Source organism: Anas acuta, chromosome 7, assembly GCF_963932015.1.
Source record: "Anas acuta chromosome 7, bAnaAcu1.1, whole genome shotgun sequence".
In the NCBI taxonomy this organism is placed as follows: Eukaryota; Metazoa; Chordata; class Aves; order Anseriformes; family Anatidae; genus Anas; species Anas acuta.
In genome coordinates, this window is record NC_088985.1 from 24,680,908 (window position 1) to 24,705,722 (window position 24,815).

Consider the following 24,815-nt stretch of genomic DNA (forward strand, 5'->3'; position numbering starts at 1 on the left):
AGCCAAAGTGACCTGGTTTTGCATCAAAAAAACATTCAAAGTACTAGAGAGTTACCACGGAGCCATTTGGGTGATACAGCTCCAACTTCCCAACGTTTCTCATGGTTGCAATTTCTCCAGGCAGGTCTAAGTGCTTTGTCTACCTTCTGAAGCTACGCTCAGCACAGGAAGCATCATCCACCACTGGACTGCGGGGCAAATTTGGTTAATTTCCAACATACGGTGCGTCCGTTTCCATACAGCACTGCTGAAAAACCTAAATTGCCAATATACCAAAAGATGCAAGTCTGAATACGTCCTAACCTCCCATCCCCATTAAGCAAAAAAATGTATTTTTTTCCTAATAAAATAATGGGAAATTCGTTGTGTCAGCAAGCATTATGACCTTACAATAACTGCCACCCAAGAAAGAAGCCCAGGTCCTCCCAATCTGGCTACACCAATTTAAATGTGGTAACACAAATCCCTCCTGTAACATTTCAATTTACAAGCTCGCCCTTAGGTTCTGTAAGTACAAAATCACGCCAACTCCAAAGCCCCATTTTCTTGTAGCAATAGAACAAGGAGGTACGAAACGTCGCTGCAAATCTCACCGCCCTGGGTAAGGATGAAGAGTTGGACCTGCTATGGAGACCATCAAATGAAGTGGGTAGTCAAGCAATCAAAGAATGAAAGATAAAGGTGTAGATAGAAGCGCGTCTTCAGATACCTCGGGGCTAGCAAACGTTTTGTTCCTATAGGAAATTATACAGCTCTAGACCATCAGCTGGTGAGATCCACTATTTGCAGCTTTTCGCTCCAACATGAATGGCTTATTAAACCTACAACATATCTGTTTTAGTTAACTTCTTGGTGGAGAAGGGCCAGGAAAACAAAATGTACTTAAATGCTGATTTTTTTTTTCCAGGCTGAATGCCTTTCATCCAATAAGACATTCAAAGCAGTGACCCAGCAAATGGATTGAAAAAGCAATCTTCCGTCTCAGTGCCACATTATCATTCCTATTCAGTATTCTCGGTGAGATATCTCAATCAGCTGGATGTGTGTGTAAGTGACAGCGCAGCCCATTGCTGGGTTAATTAAACATTTGACTTTAACACCCTCCCCGTCATTAAGCAAATAAAAACAGATAATTCAAACTGCACTTCATCCACGGGGTACACAACATACATGTCAAAATTAAGAGAGTCCAAGGCCCTCAGGGAGTTCTACTCGGGGAGGTAATCAGTTTAAATCTTATCTGGTTTATCAATTATTCTATTGATTAAAGCAGGGTGATTATACAAAACTCCTTCTTGCCACATGGGATACATGTCAGCAAAGCAGGACAACACAGGGAGGCTCAAAAACGATTTGAAGAAAACACAGACAGATGAATAACCGTCTATTAGTACATGCCAGCAATCCAGAGATGGAAAACCTGGCTCTTCTTTTTTAAGCAAGCCCTCCCAAATTAGAGCGCCGACGTTGTTACTTCATCTGCTTTAAAATCCGATCTATACGTTGAAAGGGCAACCCTTCATTTTACATGGACAAGTTCTTCCCCAGCATTTGAAACGTGTTTTATTGATACTGATCTTGGAACATAACAGACACCAAACAGAAGAAATTCCAGACTTTTAAAGGCATTGTACTTATCCATCAATGACTCTCAAAAAGCAGATGGAAAGGGCATTCTCAGTACTTGAATTCTCCTACATGTATCCATGATATAGCCATAAGTAAAATGCTGTGTTTTAATGATTACAGTGTGACAGCTCATCTCAGACTTAAAAACCTCATGTTCTAAGGGTTTTGGAGATTTTCTGCCTTGCTTTGGAGGGCTGCAAAACATTAACAACTGTGGGAGCTGCCATAACCGCGTTTTCCAAATCTTTACAAGCCCTCGTGCAAAATCCCACTACAGCAGTCCCCAGTGCGGCTTCTCGTGCATTCAGCCACAGTACACAAAGCAAAGCCCAGCACTTTGCATTTTGTGCTCCTGGATGAAGAAAGGTTCAAAGGACCACTGTTCCTCCCAGGTGTTTGAGCCCCCAGTTTACGAGCGCAGTCCCATCCTCACTATCTTCTCACTAGTATTTTATTTCAAGTTTAACTGTCAGATCGTAAACTGGATCCTAACTTGGCCTGCTCAAGACCTTGCTTTACATACACGACCCAGGGACCATTTTAAAAATGAAGCACTGCAGTCTAGGAAAAACCAACAATTGCAATTTATTTCTAAAAGTTCCCTCAAAGCAGAGGATTAGCAGTAGAAAAGAAGATCAGCCTTAAACCAGGGACCTTTTTCAAAATACTTAAGACTGGTAGCACAAATTATTTATTACTGATCTAATCACATCTCAATTTTTAACCAGGACAGAGGGTAGGAACCACAGTGGTCACACCTCTGATGAGCTGCAGGGCCCCAGCACTCTGCTTGCCAGCGTTGTTGGAGCTGCAATCACAGGAATTTTAAGAAATAAGGCCAGCTAACAAGAAGGCCTGAGGTGTGTTCTTGCCCTTCACCTTCAGAAAGGGATTAGATGCCGCTCCATATTGGCACCGCATGTGCATCCAACCATCCTTCAGCCTCTTCTTCGCGGTTCTCTTTTCTTCTTGGGAAGCAAACTAGAAGACTGCATTAGCATGCTGTATTTTACTCTCACCACTAGAAATACTGAGGGTGCTATTTGTAATTGTATTCTTTTAAGAGGTTTGTTCTCTGCAGCTGTTTTCTGCTTGCAGTGTATTTTGTGTAATCAGCACATCATCATAAATACATTGGCTGTTCCCCCGAGGGAAGCTGTCACTGTTTAATTTACAGAACAACCTGGCCAATGTGAATTCTAACACTACAGCACTATGGCAAGAAGTTACCACACTCGGAAAAACAGGTTTCTATGAATTTTTATATCAAGAGCTGGTCCCAGGACAATTTAGGTTCTAGAAATAGATTGTTTTTAAAAGCACTTTATACACTGGATGGAATGGATTCCTTCCCACTTGCAGCTTCTTAATGCAGCACTGAACTCCACCCCCACTTTATTTTGTAGGTGCCAACCCCAATCCCCACAACACAACCACCTTCACTTCTGAATTCTACCAAAAGAAGGCACTGCAGGTAGGTATCTTAAACTGCACACCTTTTTTTTTTTTTTTTTAAATGAAGAACAACCCAAAACATCAAGGTGTTAGCTGTCCTCATTTCAACAAGGAAACGTTCTCTGTTGCAAGGTCAAATGTTATTACCTACATCAAAAGGTTGCTGCACAGTTTATTACTCTGAAGATGCCATAGAAGTGCAAAGCATATTGCTGAAAGACTAAAAACGTATGCGGCTTTATTGGCTGAACGAAGAGTTGCTTCCTTTGTTTGCTGGATATAAGGCTGTATTTTAAGAGAATAAATCACAAGCGTTGCTTTTTTTTTTTTTTGTAGAAGGTAGAAAAAAGCCTGACAGCTGATCATACTATATGCGGCCACAATTTAGCAAATTCCACAATGGTGCCAAGTTACACTGGCAATCATTTAAGAACTAAACACGAACCCCAAGTAAACCTTTCGGCACGACACGAGTTACTTGGATATTTTATTTGCAATGTCTGCTAGAAGCAATCTGCCTGACTATTTGGAAAGGGACCCAAGGAGGCTGACAACCTGATTATTTTATACATACATTATACATATAAAATATGTAAGATATATTGATAAATGCCAAGGAGAACCAACTACAAATGTAAATAAATCAAACCCAATTTAATGGATAAAAATAGTTCGGACTTGTCCTCAAAAAGCCACACAACTATTTTGTACCAAAAAAAAAAAATAAAAAAAAATAAGTTTTCCATTTGAGGGCAGTTAAAGAGATTTCATTGAAACTGAAAATCCAGAAGTTCTGTGTATAGCAGCACTTTGCTGGTTCTCGGCAGTAATTAGAAGCCCAGTTAAACATCACCAGACACAGGGCAAGTATATGAGCATAATAAAGAATCACACACATCACAGAGTACTGTTTATGTATTTTGACAAGCACAGTCTAATTTTACTTAGTTTGCAGAGAATGCTAGTTAATTACTTTGGTCTATTTGAAAAGTAACAAAACCTAAGGAACAACCATTAAAGTAAAATAAATAACATATTTTTTCTCTGGTACAGTTTGTGAGAATGATCTACCAAACCAACAAAAAGCTGAGTGGGAATAGCTAAAATTTTATGGAAATAAAGTGATTGGGATCTCTAGGTAAGAAAGAATGTCTGACTATTTTTTGTGCACGAAATAAGTAGCAGTCAACAGAAAACTGAAGAAATAAAAAGAAACCCATCCCATGCAGTATAACAAAATACCTCTCTCTCCAAGCTAGGAGTTAGATAGAAGCAAAAGTATTTTTTAATAAGACCGAGCAAGTGTATTTTTCTCTGAGGATTTGGGTTTGTCCCCCTGGAATCTGCATGGAACCAGCCAGATACCTGATTTCAGTGAAGAAATATTTTATTTTGTTCTCCCTATACACGTGTGCATTTTGAGTTCTTTAGGACTATCTCTGTATGTTGTGTTTTACAAGGGTCGCTGAATTCTGACCAGCACTGGCTTAAAGATTGGATGACAAAGTACTTTGTGACTTCCCCAAATTCATAGGGAAATTCTGTATTTTTTAATTAAAATTGTATTTGACGTAACGGCTCCGTGGCAGTTCTGCAGAAACAAGCAAAACTGATCTGGGACACCTGGCTGCCTCCGAAGCACTGCTCACAGAGTCCTCAAACCCTAAAGGATGCCCATGGTGAGCACTTTACAGCCTGCTCCCTGCTAACTCCTTTAGGAACACACCAAAATATTTATTATTTCTGTCAGGGGACCGCAGCGGGCTGCGCTTAACCCCTCCTTTCTCCTCCTGAAGCCAGACAGATTACGATTAGATCGGCGCCGATTACGATTAGATGGACACTTCTGTTATTTCCAGGACGGGTGACTACAACGTTAATTGGGGATTTATTTAGGAAAAAAACCGCCAGACGGGAGGCCGTGCAGTACCCGGCGGGGCCGGCGGGGAGCAGCACAGGCCGCGCCAGGCCTCACACATGCGCTGAGGCGGCGGCTCGCAAGCGCAGCCTGCTCCTAATTCAATTAGCGCAGGCTGCGGAAAAAAAAAAAAAAAAAAAAGTAATTCAATTAGCGCGTTGTGGAGCTCCGCAGTACCTCCAAGCAGATGTTCGCGATCCTTAGGAGCTGGAGCTGGGTTTAGAAGTACCTGGATGGCGGGCGGCAGGCAGCCTGCGCGCACCGGCCTGCCTCCTAACGAGGGACGGAGGCGAAAGGAGGGCTTGGTGGGCAGAGTTTGGTCCTGTTTTCCACAGCAATCGGCCAAAGTAATGGCAGTGCACTGAAGACCTTGCCCTCTCCTTCCCTGAAGAGCCCACGGGGCAGAAACCAGACCAGGGTGCTGGGGATTTTCAGTGGTTTAAGCCCTTAAGCAAGGGCAGAATCTCGCACCGAGTGCTCAGCACCTAACCTGAGGAATTAACAGAAAAAAGTGCAAAAGAATAAATGCCGTTCCCAACTGCTAAACTGTCATTTACTACACAACCCCAAAAGTCTCCACTTTGCCCCCTAAATGGGGGGAAGGCTCTGTGTTGCTGCTGCTGGAGCTGAGACCTTGCAGCTCCGTCCCGAGGCCAGGTGAGCTGTGTGCTTCCCAGCCCAGCGCTGCTGCCAGACATCAAGGTCACCAGATTTAAACCCTAAATATCTCTTTTTACCAAACCTTTTCTCTCTCCACAGGGCAGTGGCTTTACTTTCTTTAAAATCTAAGATCCCAGCCTCGGATAACCTCTCCTGGTCTTCCTAAAATTACGCCCCTGAACGAGGGCTGGAGCCAAGTGCAAAAATTGCGCAATTAATTTGGCTTCGTTTCTGCTCCTTCTCTTATCCCCTCTCATACCTTTATAATCGCTCCTGCCAGGTGGTAAGATGAGGAGAAACATGAGAAAGCGATGCCGAACACCTCCAACAAGAAACTTTGCTTAAAAAACCGGGTGTCACATTGTGGCAGTTCAATATTTCATAGCCAATACAAGGAATGTGCAACAACACTGCAACTTTAAATCTTTGCCTCCCGTGTCAGTCTCTCTCCTCTCATTGTAATGCCAAAGGGAACAGCAATCAGAGTGGAGATGTTCAACGTGATAGAGGTCAGGACACCGGTGGATCAACGTACCAGAAACACGACCTTGTTTATTTTTTTCCCCAGTATTATTGTTTACAGGGTGCTTTGCTCATGTACCTTGTGGTTCTTAGCTAAAAGATGAAATTACAGCCCAGGATGAAGCGCTCAGGCACACATCCAATTTGTGTTTCCATCTCAGAAAACAAAAAGCTTCTGAGGCCCTCGGGCTGCCATTCAAACTTGGAGAGGCTGACATTTTTAACAGCATGAAGCAGAGACTGGCAGAGGGAATGATCTAATGCATTTCTGACTTGTCAATCAAAGATCTCACCTCTGCTGTCTTGTAAACAGTTGGGGGCCACCTAACTACGATCATAAACAGGGGAGAGCCTGCCGCCAGCCGGGGGGTGCTGCAGCCACAAGCTCTGGCTATTAGCCACCAAAATTACCATTCTGGTTTAGAGGCTCCCTGTAAACAGCCCAGGGGCACATTTCACACAGCCGCTGGGAGAGCACGAGAGGAGGGAATACAAAGCAGCCTTGGGCGAGGGAGGCCACATCTTGAGGCTGGTGGGGTGTGTGGACTGGACACCCCATCTCTCTCCCCACTAAGGTACCCAACTCCACCTACCAGTAAAGGTCTTCTTCCAAATTCATCAATTCATTTCTCACAAACGCATTTCTGAGCACACACAGCTTGCCCACCCCCCAGACTTTGGCTTTAACCTCCTTGTAGGCCATAAATAAAGTACTACCATTACTACTCACATTTACTCTGCATTTCTCAGCAGTAAAATGCCAACTTTTAAGTTAAGAGGCAAGGGCAATCTGAAGGAAACTAAGAATGACCATTTCTAGCAATTTTAAAAAAAATAGATGTAAAAATAATGTGAGAAACCAGTTCATTTCTATCTCATGGGTGCAACATGCTTCCATTACACCAGACTGTTTACATCTTTGACACTCACCTTTCTCCAAAAGCAATCTCTGTCCAAAGAAGAGGAGCAGTGTAAATCACACCCATGCTGCAGAACTTTAAATACCCTGCAGTTTACTTCAATTTTACTAATACAGCAGGATGGCCATGCATTTACAGCAGGATGGCCATGCATTCCTGAACCAGGACAGAGACTTCTGCCTCAAACAAGGAACACACTTTGCTTCTGCAAAACCAAGCAAAACGCAATCTTTTCATTTAACACAGCCTGGTGTGCCATTCTTTATGATCAAAGCCTTCACTTCAAGTAAGGCAAAATGTGAATTTCTGGCATTCCAGAGAAAAGCACTTCCATATTCATTCAACAAGAGGCGGCTACCTCCACCACAAGAAAGTCAATTCTCCTTTTCGATTACAAGAGACCATTAGAGAAATAAGAGTTTTGGATCCAGCAAAATAAAGCTGATTAGACCACTTTTTGCTTTTTCACTGGTGCCTAGGCTCCAGACAAAAAAAAAAAAATAAAAAAAATTAATGCATGACTCTTGTCCCAAAACGTTTACAACCTAGAGTGGAGCCAATATTTGTAAGTAGTGTCAATTGGGTAAAAATGAAGAGATGATGGACTGCTCTCCGTGATTACCCTGATACATAACCTTTGGCAAGACTTTTAAATTGCTCCTTAAGAGTCTGCATTCACACAGTAGCCTACAGAAATAAATTAAAGGAAATATTATGATCTTCTGCAAACCTGAAAGGTTTAATGCAATCATTTTCTTGGCATCGTTGATGGGTGTAACTGTAAATCAGAATTTTCAAAGAACTGTGACTATGAAAAATAACATAAGCTGAGCCCCGTAAGCATGCATGGAAAATATTTTAAAAGGGGGAAAGTAATTATCTTCAAATGAAAAATGTCATGAAAACAGGCACCTGTTGGCACATCTGGAAACTTCAGAAACATGGATTTCTAGGAAAAATATACTCTGCGTAAGTTTATTTTTTATTATTCGGAGAATCTACTTGCAACCTAGCTTTCAGTTGTTTTGCAGAGTGACAGTACAGCATCCAAGACACCAAAAATGAAATGGCTGGCCTTTTTCTCTTTTTTTAAGCACCCTTTTTAACCCCCTCCCACAAAGCCTTATCAGAGTTCATGTTCCAATTTGCTGCCTTCTTTCACCATGATCTCTATGAAATTCAGTTACACAACAGACTATCAGTTGGCAAGCCCTGAGATAAAAGATGTTTAAAAAAACAACTGTTTCTAGCTCCTTAATCCCCCATTCCTGGGTTTAGCCTTAAAACCTTTCCCACTGTGCGAGGATTGCCAAATGGAGCTAAGGAACCAGAAGATCCTGTTTTCACAGAAGTGTCTCCGATAATAAAAACACACAAAGAAGAAAAATGAAGTTATCTGACATATTAACAGAATCATCTCTAAATCGACTATCTGCCAATGTTTCCCATGAGGAGTCAGCAGGGCTTTAACTGAGCTATTCAAAAAGAGCCTGTTTCCACATTTCTGTCTGAGCATCTGAAGGTAAGCATGTAAATAACTAGACAAATTCAGCAGTGACTAAGTAGCCTTCCAGATGGCACCTTCTCTTTTGCCACAAGCAAAGAACATTGATATGCTTCTCCAGTTACTTCAAGCTTGCTAGCGAAAAAAATAAAATAACTTAATATGAGGAAAATTTGCTGGGGTACAAAGAAGTCTTTAATGCTTTCCTGAAGATTCAATACCAAAGAAAGCATTACAGAACGATGAAATATTTCAATATCACAGCTTCAAGCAGGCTTCAAACCACTCCCATTTAGACTACTGCACTGGAAAATGCAGAAGCCATGCCTCCTGGAGGGGAGTTTTCTGCAGACCATGCAAGCTAATGGGGATCAAAGCCCATTGAAAAAAAATGGGCTGAAATATGGATGACTCATTGCTGCAGAAGCTGTTACTGGCATTTAGTTTCTCAATAGGCACTAAATGAATTCCTCGGCAGAGTCAGTGCTATGCAGACTACTGGTATACCATTTTAGATGGCAAGTGAGGCAGCCTTCCCCAATTCCCATAGTCACTAAATACCCATGGAAATGTTTTGCTAAATCTGCAGGAATGCAAACGTCAAAGTCCTGATCCACTTCCAAGAAGGCAATACATGGTAAATGGTTCAGCTTCTGACTCATTTGACCCCAAATATCAACGCAGCATATTAGCAGAAAAGTTACTGTACATAGCTACCATTATCGAGAACATCTTGAGCTAAAAGAGGCGAGTTCCCCTTCCCTTTTGTAATATACATTTAATGTGAGTAATCAAAAATAATTCAAGTAGAAAGAAGTCATAATTTGAGTTTATAGATTACTTTCAATATACTGCTAAGGTTCTCTAAAACCTGAGCTTAAAGAGATCCGAGATTTATTCAACAGCAGAAAGCCCAAAAAATAAGGCTCATCCGATTTAGTCAAATTATGCAAATCAGGATTAAAAGTAGGATTCTAAATTCTGCCTGTTGTCTCCAGAGTCCTCTTAGACTAATAAAAAGTCTTCTTCCCCCTCCCCCATGGAAAGCTCCACTAAAAGCTTGCTGCTTTAGCAGAGGAGGCCTGGCAGGACACCTTCCAGAGTCCATCAGTGCTGGTGCTGGGTCAGCAAAAAGAGTTGCAGCAAAATGATGTAATACACTTAAGCCTCCCCTGAGACTGAGACGATTATTTCCACTGTACTCTCCTAGTCCTGGAAGCAGGCAGCCAAATTCAAAATTATCTTTGCACGCTATCCTTTAGACGCAGGTAACGAACTCCCAACAGAATGATTCAGAATTTTTCAGGACAATTCTAGCCTATTCATTATGCCTGGTTTTGCAAGATGCTGGTGAATAAAACTCTCTGCCATAGGTTAGGTCAACAAATCCAGCAGCACAAACCTGGAACTAAACATTCATGCTACCAGAAACTCGAATGAGCGCACTCTCCAGAAATACTTCTAAGGTCCCCCAGTCACTGCAGTTCACACACAATCACCCAGAGAGAGCATCTGACAAGAACAGATCTCTGCAGTCCAGCCTCCTCTGCTCTCCTTTTTGTACCCGCTTGCCAGCATAAAATGCTTGCAATGATCTTGAGCTTTAGATTTCTAGACACTAAGCTACCAGCTGCTTCACCCACAGGAGAGTAACTCAATTTTGTAAGAGTCACTGATCACCTAAAGCATCTGAACAAACCCTGTCCAGCAAAAAGCTGTCTCATGGCTGAGAAAAGCTGGCCTAACAAATTCAGAGGCCAAAGAAAACCAGGTTCCTTTACTTGCTATTTGACTGACAGCTTACTCATACAAAAATTTTCTATAATCAAAGTGTCCAGACTATTGCTAACAAACTTGAAGGAAACAAATGCTGGCATCAGTTATCACTGTGGCAATGAACCCACCCCCTCAGTCCTCCAAATGGCACACAGAAAATTTCGATAGGAAGGGAATCACTGGATGAACAGCCAGATTGGAGACTGTGTGATGGGTACTGTTTGCCAAATATAATTAAGTGCTGTATTTTTGACACAACTGAAAGCCAATGGAAAAAGATGATGGTACCAAGCCAATTTAGACAAAATAATTGTATTAAATCAAAGAAATGGAAATGCCCCAGTACTGAGCCACCCTGAATCTACGCAAGATGGGTTTAAATACTGGAGGAGCTCTGAATGACAAAGGAGAGGCATACAGTATGGAGCAGGATAAATGAAGGTAAAGCAAACGAGGTAAAGAAGCAGATGCACACATACATGGGTGGAGAGAAAAAGAAGGAGCGTGGAGAGACAGAAAGTACCTGGAAAGCTGGGAGTGCGCCAGTCCCTGGGTTATACAGGCATCGCAGCGAGGGCATGCTGTCCGCCAGGCTGGAGCAGCCCAGCCACAGAGATCTGGGCATAGAGCACTGCAGAGAAAGGACAACTATGAGATGGGACTGTATGAGACAGGATGGCACAGATTACAGGAACTTTCAAGGCTTAGCCAAATGGCATCAACACGACTGCAACTGGCCTTAAAGACTGAGACATCTTTAAGAGAACACAAACTGCTGGTGACGCTTTCCTTTCGAGAAGGCTTTACAGATGTCAGAGTAGCAAGAAAAAGGCATCATGGATCAGGAAAGTAATTTTTTGATCAGCTTTCTACACCAATGCACGAGTTTTTTTCACTAAAAAGAAGTTCCCTTCCAATTAAACAGACCTCTTCCCCATGCATAGCACATTCCAGGCACAAAACAGCACAAAGCAAGCAATTCTGCAAGGGAAGCAGAAAAGCAAATGACAACTTTAAATGGAATACTGGCAGGGAAAGAACAGGCTTTTTGTACATTGGGGTTTAGAAGGAAAAACCTGCAGGTCAAGGTGAACAGGAACTTGGTGACACTTTATAGGATTTTGTGTTTCTGCTTGCCTTGTTATTCATGAAATAAAATACGATTATTACAACAAAAATTCTGATCATCGAAAGCACAAATACAAAAAAAAAAAAAGGAGCCAAAGCAGCCGGTCAAGGAAAATACTAACCATTTTGTAGAGTTAAAGCCATTACTTCCTGAAATACAGGGAGTTGCTTGTTCATTTTAAATCGCTACTGCTAAATCTAGGGATGCATTATGACAGCTATTGCTTTTACCAGCCAGAGAATTTTTGATGCCATAAGCACTACTGCATTTGTCTAATTACCGGTAAGGCAGGGAAAAACAAGTACATTGTAAATGGGCAGCTAGCTATGAAAACTGGAGGATGTGACAGATGAGATGCTAGAGATTTCAAACCCTTGCACTCTTCCTTTTTGCAACCCTCCAGGCTTTTTTTTCTTCCCATCCCCCTTAAAAAGGGGAGAAATCTGAGTGGAAAGGGCAGCTGGAATGGGTATGAAATGACAGCTGCCTTTTGAGCCACCATTTCTTGCTGCTCGTAAGAGGGTTGGAAAATCTTGCACTAGATTACTACTACGTAGAGGCAACAAAACCCATCTCTGAGAAGAAAGGTGATGGTCAACATTCATAATTTGGCAGTGCTTAGACAGCTACAGAGAGATTAACCCTGTCTATCACCACATTCTTTGGTTTATTCTGTCATAATTTATGCTGCTGTTCCAGAAATAGTATTAAAAGATTACTGGGGTACAGAACCTATACAAGTGTGCTTTCTGGAAGTTTAAGGTACCTCAAAATAAATTGCCCACCTCATTTTCTCTCTTAAAACCTCTTTGTCTTACAAATACTTGGGAACTCAAGAACATGAGTACTTTGTAGTATTAATCCTCACGTGAGATAATGCCCTTCCTGAAGACAAAAACTCAGAGCCACAGTATTGTAACAGGCACCAGAACTGAGCCAGGCTTCCCTGTCTGCCACCCTAGCCTTCCAGGAGACGCTCACTCCCACATACAAACACCTTCCAAATGCCAGCAATCTTTTCTTTACAATGTCATGTGTATGGCTCCAGCTAGCAAAGCTGTTGTAATGGTAAGCCTTAAAAAAAAACACACACAACCCTGTACATCTACAGTTTACCTTTTATCCAATTTGATATTTACTTCAATCAAAGCTGGCTGTCAACACTCTCCAAGAATATCACAGTGACAAAGGAGATTAAGGGCAACGTGGTATCCCTGATGACATAAAGCAAATTTACTCGGTAAGCATCAGCTGTTTACCATTAGCCATCCTAAGATTCAGGACATGATACAAACAAAATGAAAAAAAAAAAAAAAGACAATAACTATCCTATGTTTGCTTGTGTGCATGAAGACTTGTTAGCAAAGTCTTGCTCCAGCCTTAGTTCCTCTTCCCTGGCTGTCCCATTCCTTGGGCTCACTCAATCTTTCATCCTGCAATGATGAACTAGATGAAGACCTCATTGCCGATGAAGTAGGTTTGGCAAAATAAAAGAGGTCATTTTAAATATATGCACTGAGCAAAGCACAGAAAGAGAAGCAGGAAAAAGGAGGGCCACTCTGTCAGCAGCAATGCTCGCTCACGTTGCCTCAAAGTTGATGTGAGAGGTGGCTCCAGTCGGATGGAGGCACTACAAGCAGCAGCTCGGGCTCTCCATTGTGCCAGGGCAATTACAATGCTATGTTCCTCTACAATTGCCACCAGAAAGGAGAATATTGAGGGTGTTTTCTGCCAAACTCCCTGCACCTACAGAGGACACTGGTACTCACCCATGTGCCCTCACTGCTTAGTGTTATTCCAGAACTAGGAAGTACACAGTAAACAATTACCAACACCTCAGATGACTTCTGAATCTGCTCCAGTATGTACCAAAATTCACATTACTGATACAGTTCTGCTACCCAGCTTAAAAAAAAAAAATGTGAAGTTGCACACACACTAGGAGAAAATGTCATTGCTGTACTTGCCTGTTACCTATTGAAGGAAGCAGAGACTCTAAATTACTGCTGCTGACTGAAAGAGGCTTATTCACAAGCATGAACAAAAGGCCCCAGGTGCTTCAATAGAAACAGCTTGTGTGTAAATCAGATGAGTGACCCAACAGAACAACTTCATTTACAGCCTGATCTCAGAAAATCTCAACAGCCTCTGTCCCCAGCCACCGAGCAAGCCACGTGTCAAATGCTCACTTTTGTACTGTCAGCTCCACAAACGAGGGACCGGCCTCTGCGTTCTCTGCTTGAAAGCTGACTGACAAAATCCTCTCCTGAACTCCCAGTCAATCCGCATCGATTCTTCAAAACAAAGATACAGAGGCACCGAGGTTGGACCACGGCCGAATGGGAACGCGGATACTGCTTGCTAAGTACTGGGCCGGGGTGCAGCAGCCTCTCCGCCTTCCTTTCTCCCGATTGCATTAAGGCTGCGGGTGTCTGCGCGCCTTCCTGACCCCATGGTGCAAAGCTTTTAATTTATAACAGCTAAGCATCTTTAGGAGACAATAAGCAGCATTAGATAAGGAATTATTTGATGAAATACACATTTCTTTCGCTGTGAACTCCGTTCCCTGAACTCTGAAATATGTTTTCCCGCTGCAGAAATGCAGAGAACAGAGTTGGAAGCAAGTTCAGCATCCTCCTGACAGGGGCTGGTACCAGCTGCTCCACTGGTGATTAAATGGGCTCGCCTTGCTTTGAATTCAAATAGGCTGAGCTGAGTGGGCAGTGGCACCCAGCTGAAGGGAAGCCGTATTTTACCCTACCCAACTCTTCTTGTAACTCTACTGCAAGAACATTTTGGACTACATCAGATGTTTTGCCACTAATAGCCTACCCTCTATTCCAATTATTTGATGTCCTAAAGACAAATCTGGGTACACATCCATTGGCTAAACTTTTGCCACTGCTAAAAATTGGTTATTTACTTTATTTCCTATTGCGTTACAAGATTATACGCTGCAATTTCAGGCTGCTTTTTGATCAAATTTGTTCTCTTCTGGTCCTTCGGCAAATACAATATACTACAGGTAACTAACACAGTTTTAGTAAATTATGTTACAGGTCAGAAATGTATCACCTTCTCCTCCAAAACTAACTGGTTCTACATGAGGAGAAAAAAAAATGAAGTTGTTGAATTGCCACACTTTACAACTATAGTGCACAGAATGTGTGAAAATACAAATGCACTGTACTGAGCTCACTGTAAGCAATAACAAAAGTTGAACACTAGTTTAAGGATATTTTCTTTATAAACACTTTGGAGATCTTAATTAGACAGTAGGATAGCATGAATGCCTTTAATTGTGCCCCTTTTTTCCATACTAAAGGGCAATAACCTACCTGAACCCTGCACTCAGCCCTGTGATAACCTGTGCACGTAAAATGCCTTTGATGTACAGGCAACATAACATACTTTTGTGCACACCATAACAAGTCAGTGGCAAAGCCAAAAAGGAAACCATTTTTTTCCCAATTGCTAATTTTGGTCAAATTTACACAAGACTAACTTCAGCTGCTAACCATATCCATTTCAATCCTTTCCTAGGTCAGAATTATTCCTCTTCTAGCACACTGTGTCCAGTGCTTCATGTAGTTCAGCTCTTGAGATAAACCAATATTAATTCCTTCTTCTCCTGGGAGATGGGGATTAAGATCCTGTTCACCCAATAATTTCATTAAGGAGCACAAGTAGAATGTGACATGTTGACAAGAGAAGATGAGTTTAAAAACAGAGAAAAGAGGCTTTAGCTGTTTGCTCCCACTGATCATAAGCGATGGAAGTGGACAGGGTTGTACAAAGAGAAACAGAAACAGGGCACAATTTGTAAATATTACTAAAATCAGGAGCAGAGGCAAAGAGAAGTACTGGAAATTCTACCACGCAAACTGCAGCAAATAACATAAAGGGACACTTGAAAACATAGTAAAACTTGATACAGCAGGCCTGAGTGATGAGACAGGTCTTTCCACATCTCATCTCTTGAAAAGTCAAATACGGGATGGCTGGGAAGTACAATTCTCCTTGAAGAAGTCTCTTTCAGACCACTGTTTGCCTTTTAAGTCTAAATGTAGGAAGTACGCCTTGGGAATTTTGATCTTTTACAATGCTTTATCAAATAAATGCTAAAATGGTACTAGGATCCTTAATATTCATGATTAGAACACAACACAAAAAGCAGGAGGACAAACCCCAAACCCTTCATGCCCACTCAGTTCCTCTTGTACTTTTTTTGGCCACATATTTACCTAAGCCAATGCCAATAATACATCACACAGCACTTTCACACTGTGTCTGATGTGCACTATTCCTGTCAGAATGCAATACATCACATAAAATCACAGAATGCAATACATCACATAAAATATGTTAGATAAGGCAGCTGCTATTTACATTGCAAATGTTGGTGTCGCGAAACTTAATCCCAGAAATTTGCTTCTTCCTTAAAAGTGATTTGGGTTTATTTCTTTGGTCTAGTTTTCATCCTTTTTGACCTTTGAAAGGTTAATATACATCTTGTATTTTTTTTCCTCTCTGCTATTCAGATAGGTATTGCCTTTGATTAAATATATGACATAGATATAAAGAAAAGAAATCCCTGGTGCAATCTGCATGCTTTCACAATTAAAAATCTGTCAAATACATTTCATTTTTTAGCATCAGTAGCACTTGATCTTGTTGGGTTTTTAACTGTGAAAAAGTTGTATGATACAGCCTCAAAAAAATCCACAAAAATGGAACAAGAATTATTTTTAGTAGTTCTTTGTGGGGCTTTATTTTTTCTTTCTTTCCCCCCTATCCGAACTGTGGATACAAGGCATGCTAAATACGTAATTACATGAGAGAGCCACCCAGCTTTCAGAGGAGCCATTTCAGTGAATTGTGTAAATAATATGCCTTTAAAAACCCTCAACATATGAATACAGATTTACCATTTATGGAGCAGTTATATACCTGAGAGACAAAAATACCCATTTAAAAAAAAAATCCTGCCTAATTATGAACTTACCAAAGAGACTAGCGTGGCTCAGAGCAAATTAATACTTTTATAAGTTTCTCCAAAAGTTTGTCTTTTTTTCATTTGAAAATATATATTAGAAAAAGCTTTTAAATCTGTAAGTCTTAATTAAACCAAAAACTAGAGTTAGAATTTACACCTCCTTATACTCCAGACCCCTGGTTCTCTGCACCTAAAATAATGCTGACTTTTTTCATCGCTGACTTCTTGGCTGGTTTTCCACAGTAAGAAGATTAAGTTATAAAATAAAGAGGAAACTACAGCACTCCTCAGAGTGTGACCACGAGAAGGATCTCCCAGGGTTCAACCAGCCCACAAGCTGTCAGCTCCTCCAGCTGGTACGTACTGCACCAGAATTGCGAAGGGCAACACTCTGTTGCTGTCAAAACCAGCACTTCTCACAATTTCTCAGCTTCTATTGTGTTCAGGCATTTAGGTCACACATATGGCAACTATCAGAAGTTGTTTGTTGCTGTAAGAAAAGTCATCGAGCTACCTTACTAAGGGACCTCGAAGCATTTTCACCATCTACAAAACAAGCAACCCAACTCCTCACTATTGGAGAGCAGAGAATATGTTCCTAGCTCCTGCAGAGCTCTTCAGAACAATCAGGTCTCACAAATCAGATGTAGAAACATGCTAACAGGGTTCAAGCCCAGCACTCTTCCTCTATTCCAAACATAGGAGGTGCTGGGCTTCTTACACCCGCGTTGATGACTGAATTCAGTGCAGAGGTTTCCCCACTCACCCTAATGCTCGTGGGCTCATTGCATTCTGCAAGCTCTGCTGTGCACAAACAGCTCAAACCACTGGAAATGATTTCTTTTCCCTTAGCCTCCCACTTTTCATATAATTGCTCCGTAAATTTTCCTGAACACACATATTATGCAAACTCTTCTCTAATCTTCTGGTAACTCCCTAGCTTACAGTAACTTTTTACAAGAGATTCCAGTTCACTAACTGCTCTTAAATATCAAAGATAAGGTACGTAGACAAGGGATTACATATTCAGGCTATCCAAATATTTTCTTACCTGAACTGGATCCGGGAGGATCAGATCACAGCTTTTAGGTAAATGTTTGTGAAGAAATGTTTTCCTCAAAGAGTGGTTACTGGAGTTGTTGGAGCTCTGGGATTCAAGATCAACAGAACTTACGTGCCCCAGAAAGGAGCCAACTTCCCAGCTATTAGGTGTATGAGATCCTCAGTTGCCAAGTGCTAGAGGGAACTCATGTAGATCATATCTGAACTAGACAATACTAATGTTTCCATAATTACAGCTCTTTAATCTGGGAAGCTGATTTATCTAAAGCAGTGCACCTGCAGAGCGTTGCTTCAGATGCCATACCCGTCCTTAAGGAGTGTAACAAGTAGAGACTTGTGCATGCTTCTTCAAGCAACGAAGATGGTGTTGTTAAACCCAAGACCTACCCAAACTTACTCAAAGCAATCTCATCACGGTCTACAGCATGCCAACTATCTGACGGGTTACAATGGAGATGCTCTTGGTCTACTTAGAGAAGAAACAGTTGCTGTTAAGCTCCATCATGCCCAAAGCCTGATTTTGTCGGAACTTCTAACAATTTCAAATCTTATTATGTCACAAGAGATAAATGGAAGAGGATGAAAGAGACAGCCTGAGACTCGGCAGACCCAAAATCTAATTCTTTGAACAGGCGTTCTTAATGTGCTTGAGTAAAGAGGAACACAGCATCTCAGCTCCACATCTGCACAGCACGGACAACAGAACCGCCCTGCCTGAGAGGTGTCAGGGACCAAAACGGGTCCTTAATATGCAGCTCTGACATAAACACCAAGCACTGAACAACAGGGAGTGGAGAAGACAGCAACAGGAATCACTTTTGTAACAAAAAGCAGAAAGAGCACTATACTAACTGTTTAAGCATCATTGAACCTGAACCACTATGAGTTTTTTTTAAAAAAATCCCTAAAACCTACTACTAAGAAATGAGTTGAAGCCTCCTCAGCTTGAGACTCTTCTATACATCAGGTCTGGAGTTCCATCACAAGAACTGCAGAGAAGAATCCTACATCAGTAGAGAGATGAAATGGATGTTTTGTTATGTTTTCCCCCATCTTCAATTTTGTGTAATTCCTGAAACTCTGAGGATTGTTATGTTATGCACATACCACACAAAAGCGTTCCGAGGATAACAGGTATGTCTTTGAAGCACCTGACATTCTCAAAATACTACACGAATGCCAAGTATTAATAACAAACTGCAGAAAGACAGCTTATTTCTACTTTCCACCCAAGGAGTTAGTATCTGGATTGTAAAAAGCATATGGGACCATCAAAAATAGAATATACATTTTTGAAGTTAAAGAGTAGATGCCAAACGATGAAATCAACCACTAGAACAAAATCAAAATATTTCCAATCAGTGCATTTTCTTCCCTAGGAAAGCGCAGTTCTAGTGAAAGAGTCCTCTTTTCACCCCACTCCTGGTTTTTCCACTCTGTTTTCCAGCTGACTTGACCGAAGTGCAGATTAATATCTCAAATGCCTTGTTTGATTACGCTGGCCTTTGCTGGTACCAATCTAGTTAAGGTAGCACCAAGAATTTCCAGCATAAAACACATTTACAGGTTTATAACTTGGCCCTAAAAATTCCACTCCAGAAGACAGTGGGAGGCAGAAAGGCTCAGATGAACGCATTATATTACATATCCTATGTGATGCACACTTGCTCACAATAGTATATGAAGGGAAGGGATTAACTTTAACTCTGAATTACCACATCTCACAAGCCACTTCAAACGATACTTCTATTAAGGCAATCAAAATAATGTTTTGCAAGTGTTTCAGCTAATTAAGAGCCTAATTTGCCCAATTTCTCACGTTGGCTTAAATCATAGAAGGCATCAATATCACCTAGGGATTGGAACATGTCTATTGATCGCAGTTGCACACTAAAATTACCCCCGTCCTTCCCTCAGAAGTCAATGGCAGCCTGTCTTCAAAGGGTCAACATCTGGGGATGGGACGTTACAGGCTGCACAATGCAGCCATCTGAAGAAAGGATTAACCAAAGATCAAGGCCAAATAAAATAACTGTAGGTGTTTGCCTTTTTGTAAGGGATAAACTCCCAGGAAGCTGCTGGTGTAAAGAGAGCTTTCCAGGTTATTTAAAATCCTGTTCTTAAAGCAACACACATTTCTGGCCATGGGTATTGTATTTCCTCTAGCCCACATGTGAACACAACACAGCTCTCGGCTGCAGCACAGCAACATTAAATAGAAAAAGCTGCCATTAAAGGGCAGAGGGTAATGACATTAGTGTGGGCGACCCATGCTCAGGTAGTGTTCAACTATTATCTCCAGTTTAAGTAGGCTGAAAATACGCAAATCCAGCCAGCTCTGTTTTTAGATAAAATTGTCAGTTTTATGGATATTTATAGGATGTGTCCAGTCTTGCAGAACTCCATCTTCCTCCACCTCATCTGTAATATAAACTGCTTTTAGCCCACATTAATACAATGTGTTACTGGGATACTTCTCGCGTTCTGTGTAAGCCAGGCAGCAGATCAATACTCAGCTACATTGAGGGAAAAAAAAAAATCATTATGTTAGAATCCTTTTAAAAAGGCAGACACCAGGAGGGATAAACCTGATGCACAGACAGTATTCCATCTGGATGCATACGTAGATTGCTGCTTTTAAATAAATCAAAAGTGGCTTTCTTCATGATAAACAGTTTTAAAGAACCTCACAGGTAGGGCCTTTGTATATTTATCCTAAAGCAAATCAGCCTGACCTCAAAAAATTAACCTCTCTGCTTACGAGAGCTCTTCCTTTCGATCAAGAATTGCCACCCTTTGTATCCGCTCCCTTACCCATATACTTCCTGTGGTGCAATCACAGCACTCGAATTGGAACAGTAAAGCTATTTCCAAGAGAGCATCTGCTGGTGACACGAGCTCAGGTTTATAACTTTTGCTTGGATCAAGGAGGAGTAAGGAGATTTAAGAGAAAGGCTTTAGGACCAATAACAGTAAACCAAACACCAAAAGGAAAGCAGCCACACAGAAAAGCATAACAAATGCGCAGGTTCTTTTATTATTTGAGATTGCCTAATGTGAAATTCGCTAGCTGAACATTGCTTTTTTTTTTTTCCCTGAGTATTTTTCAGAGGCAAAAACACATGTATCCCACCTGCATCAGAGCATTGGTAACAGAACGTAGCATGAACAGATGCAGCTCTGTTTGGCTCAGAAGAAAACAGAAAAGCCACACAGTCCTCTCCCTATTGTTCTCGCAACCTACCACGTAAGAAAAACTGATGCCATGCCCCATAGGTCAACAAACTTGAGCTCTGAGAGACGTTAATTGCAGAGCTGAGATTCCTCTGAGACACCTTGCCTGCAGCTCAGCAAAGTTTAAATCAAGAGAACATCAGCTCCCGTGTCCCAGCTGACCTTCGCTAGTGGGGACTTCCAGACAGAGAGGGATGGGCTCTCAGAGAGAAGCTCCAAACCACGCTTTGCCTTTGTGAGGTATCACTCATCTGAAGCACTGCTTTGCAAATGTACTCCAGGACTCAACGCCCAACTTTTTATAAGCATTTGAGCTCTTCTCAGTTTCCCAGAAGGCGATGTAAACTGAGAGCTGCGAGCAACTTGCACAAACACGTCACCACTTACTACTTGGAAGACACTGAGACAAGACTGGAGAGGCTCAAAGCCATCCTGTTAGCACCTGCAGTGAAACTCGGGTGTTTCAAGGCTTTGTGCTGCTGTTGGTTTCAATTCTCTCCCGCTCCACACAGGTGACTTGTCCCTTTGTTTCCGTCGGGCTCACAGCACCACGGATCCCTTCACCACCACTTTTCATCATTTTCCCAACTCCAGTTGCCACGACAACAGGATGCAGCTTATCTGTGCTGTTTTCATATTTCCAGCTTTTGTTGCCATAACAACACAATCTTCCTGGCTTTCGACAGAAACAGCAACTTTAAGCCCCGTATTCGGAAGGACGCCGAATTCTCTCGTGAAGGCACACGTATGATGAAGAGATTGATACGGGCAATTTGTAAATTAAGCCATTTTTTTCTGAAGGGGGAATTTTTCACTCGCAAAAGTGAAAAAGCTGACAGCAATTGCTAGAGGCAGACTGCTGAGACAACTAAAGCCTGGCCTTTAATAACAGCCGGAGCAATATAGCGCCGGGCCGCTTCTGAGTGGGGAGTCCCCACAGTGTCAGATTGTGTCAAACTGCACAATTGTTATGTGATGTGAGTGAGTGTCCGCACTTGTTTCACCCAGTCAGACCTGAATTAGACGCTCGATGCAATTCTCTCGTGTTTTAACCCATTGGCCTCGCCATTATTACCAGCGCCGCCGCCACGCAGCTTTGTGTTTGAAGGCGCGTTTTAATTCTGTAATTTGAGCTGCTGTTGCAGATTTCTTTGCGGGCTCCGATCCTTTCTGCTTTCAGGTGACTGCTTTTTGAACTTTTATTTACAAGGAGTGCACATTCAGAAGACTCGTGAGGAAAATGTTATACAAACACAGCATGCATAAACACAAAACAGTGATGGCTATGGAGGGTATCAGCTAACATGGCACCGTAACTTCATTATACCCTCATTTATGTACTTCACTAATGAGACAAGCACAGGTGTCCAACACAGTCCCTCACATGAGATGAATAACAATAATACAGTCCAACCTGCTTTAGCCATGCTTGGTATCCAGAAGATAAAAGTTGGAATCCATCTTTTGGCATGTGTATTCGGGGCTAGGAGAGAATAGACATAGAGAGAGACCTCCTTTTACACTGGGACCTAACTAACCTAAGGCTAAATTCTGGAGTATTTTAAATAATTTAAAAAAATCTGCATCATTTATTTATTTATTTATTTTAAAAAAATATGCAAATGTTTAGTCCCCAGATTTTGTTTATTACCTCTGGTATCAGCTGCTTTAGGAACACTCGCCTAACAAATCCACCACTTTTTTTTTTAATAAAAAAAACAATTTCCACCATTTTACATTTCAGCTGGGTACACAGAGATATTCCTTTAAAATTCCCACACAAATGCACTTGGATAAGCACTGCAGCTGTGGTGGGTGCAGCACCAGAGACTAACAGCCTTTACTGCTTTGGCCAAGGTATAAAGCTAAATGGTACCAAAACAGCAGCAGTCAGGCTATGAGAGCATTTTTACAGTCACTCAACAATCAGACCAGACACGAGACAGTGTGAAAGGATTATGGAAAAACTCTGGAAAGGCACAGCCTTGACATGGGAATAGCAGGAAACCACACTCGCTTGCTATCATAAATTATTCCTCAAACTGAGAAGCAAATATAAACTCCTCCCCTTTTATTGATTCCATGCTTATCAGGTTGAGGAAAAGGCAAGATACACAGTCACTCTGGAAGCACAAAACACACAGTATAACTTACAAATAAATAAAGAAACGTAACAAAATGAAACATTACCTGTCATGACATTCATTTGCAATTCAACGATTCTCAAAATCTGCAAAACTATTTGAATTTAACCATGCCCCCCCAAAAAAAGGAGATGCTTAGGAACTAAAATCACATCTGAGCCGCAGGACCAGACAGGATGCACTCAGACACCAAGTTCACCATCCTTTTTACTCCTGGCAATCACTTCGCAGTCCCTTTCTTAATTCACTGTAAATTTCCCTCTACAACAGCAGACACATCTCCCCCCGTCTCCTCCTGGAAGGCTGGAAACATCTCTCTGACTTTCAGAAAAGATCTATTCAAGGTGAGTTTATTCCCATTTGTTCTTGTGTCAACCCAAGATTTAGTTTGTACAAACTGCGTCCACCTTGGTGCTTGTAACAGTAAAAATTAGAACTGCTTAGAGAGGAAAAATGCGTCAGCACTGAATGACTAATATTCACAGCTATGGCGGGGAGGCAGTTCAGCCTTGGAATTGGAAACAAAAACACGAACTGGAAAACACTAAAATGTTCCCTATAAAGAGAAGTACACATACAGGATTTCAAAATATACTTTGAACCTTCGTTATTTTTGCTTCTCTCCAGCTGAAATTGAAAACCTCCTAAATCTTTCAAAATACTTGTAAGATTATGCCCTGGTGTCCTAGCCTGTAAACTCGGTTAAACATGATTTTTAATAACCACTATTGTGCTGATAAATTAAAGTCAAGTACATCTGGTTATGGCATTCACCTGCTGAGCCTGGACTTGCAATGCTTAACACATTAACAAACCATGTTTTAGGGGACTCCTTACACAGCTAGAAGCATCATGCTCCAAGACCTAATCCTTAGTTCAGCACTAACTTCATGGGTGGTTAGTCTCTCTACTACTGTAAAATGAGGACAACACTTATTTAACCCACCTCACAGGTCTGCTGAGAGGAACTGCTGACATTCCTACGTGCTTTGAAAATGGAAGGGACTACATGACGTCCTACCTATCTCTAGCAAGAAGGCTACAGAAACCCACATTTACACCTGGCTCAAGTGCTTCGGTTGCTTTTTCAAAGTTGTACAGCACGGTATACCTGACAAGGGGAAAAAGAAGAAAAAACAGCCTTCATAAACAAGCAGAAATAATGACCTTTTGGTTAAATCAGTGTCAGGAGTAAAGACCTGAATACCAGCCTCAGATCTGCCCAGGTTCACACAACAAAGCTGTGAAAAATGACCTCGCTTCTTTCTCTGTTTCGGTCACCTGGCCTGCAAATTAAAGGATAAGAGTAAAGCTTTCTCCTAGGACTGGCAGGCTGCTTAATGTTTGTAAAGCCCAGCAGCCCCGAGCAGTTTGAGTAACTGATTTAAGAATGATTTAAACCATTTAATCTGAAGATCCTGGTGCTGCAAACATGTAAGTATGTTAACAGATCTTCTACAACCACCAGGATTACTCCCATGCAGAAGTGTCTCCACCACCAAAGATAACAACGTAGTTTTATTTACACAACTCTTAGCAACACTAATTCTTTGTGACTTCATTGCTTGAGCACCAGCAGTAAAAGTAATTAGGACTTTCAGCAGATTAGCAGCTACTGTAAACTTGATTTATTTTTCAGTACTGATGACTTAAATACACAAACAGGAGAAACCAAGACCCACCACCGTACTTGCAAAAGCACCTCAGTGAGGCACGTCTCCTCTACATTTGATAAGCTTCTCCCCATTAATTAAAAATAATCTATGCAGAAGAGAAGTAAATCTTACCAGTACAAGGTATGTCACTACCCAAATGTGCTTCTTATTCTGTTAAAGTGGGATATGTGCAGAGGTGAGCCCCACTCAC

The 24,815-nt window shown here is 41.5% G+C and overlaps 1 protein-coding gene across 10 annotated transcripts in view; it reads right to left on the reverse strand.

Moving 5' to 3' along the window:
• BTRC (beta-transducin repeat containing E3 ubiquitin protein ligase) overlaps positions 1-24,815 on the reverse strand; it is a 118,829-nt gene that overhangs the window by 80,000 nt on the left and 14,014 nt on the right. For 2 of the 10 annotated variants that reach the window (XM_068688294.1, XM_068688292.1), the window contains exons 2-3: positions 13,703-13,807; positions 10,908-11,015 (exon numbers count right to left, since the gene is read on the reverse strand). The exons of 2 other annotated variants lie outside the window; for them this stretch is intronic. In XM_068688294.1, coding sequence (XP_068544395.1) covers positions 10,908-11,015; positions 13,703-13,807 — 213 coding nt within the window. Of the gene's footprint in view, positions 1-10,907; positions 11,016-13,702; positions 13,808-22,219; positions 22,289-24,815 lie in introns of all 10 variants that reach the window. 6 more of the 10 variants (XM_068688296.1, XM_068688293.1, XM_068688298.1 and 3 more) reach the window with 3 other exon arrangements.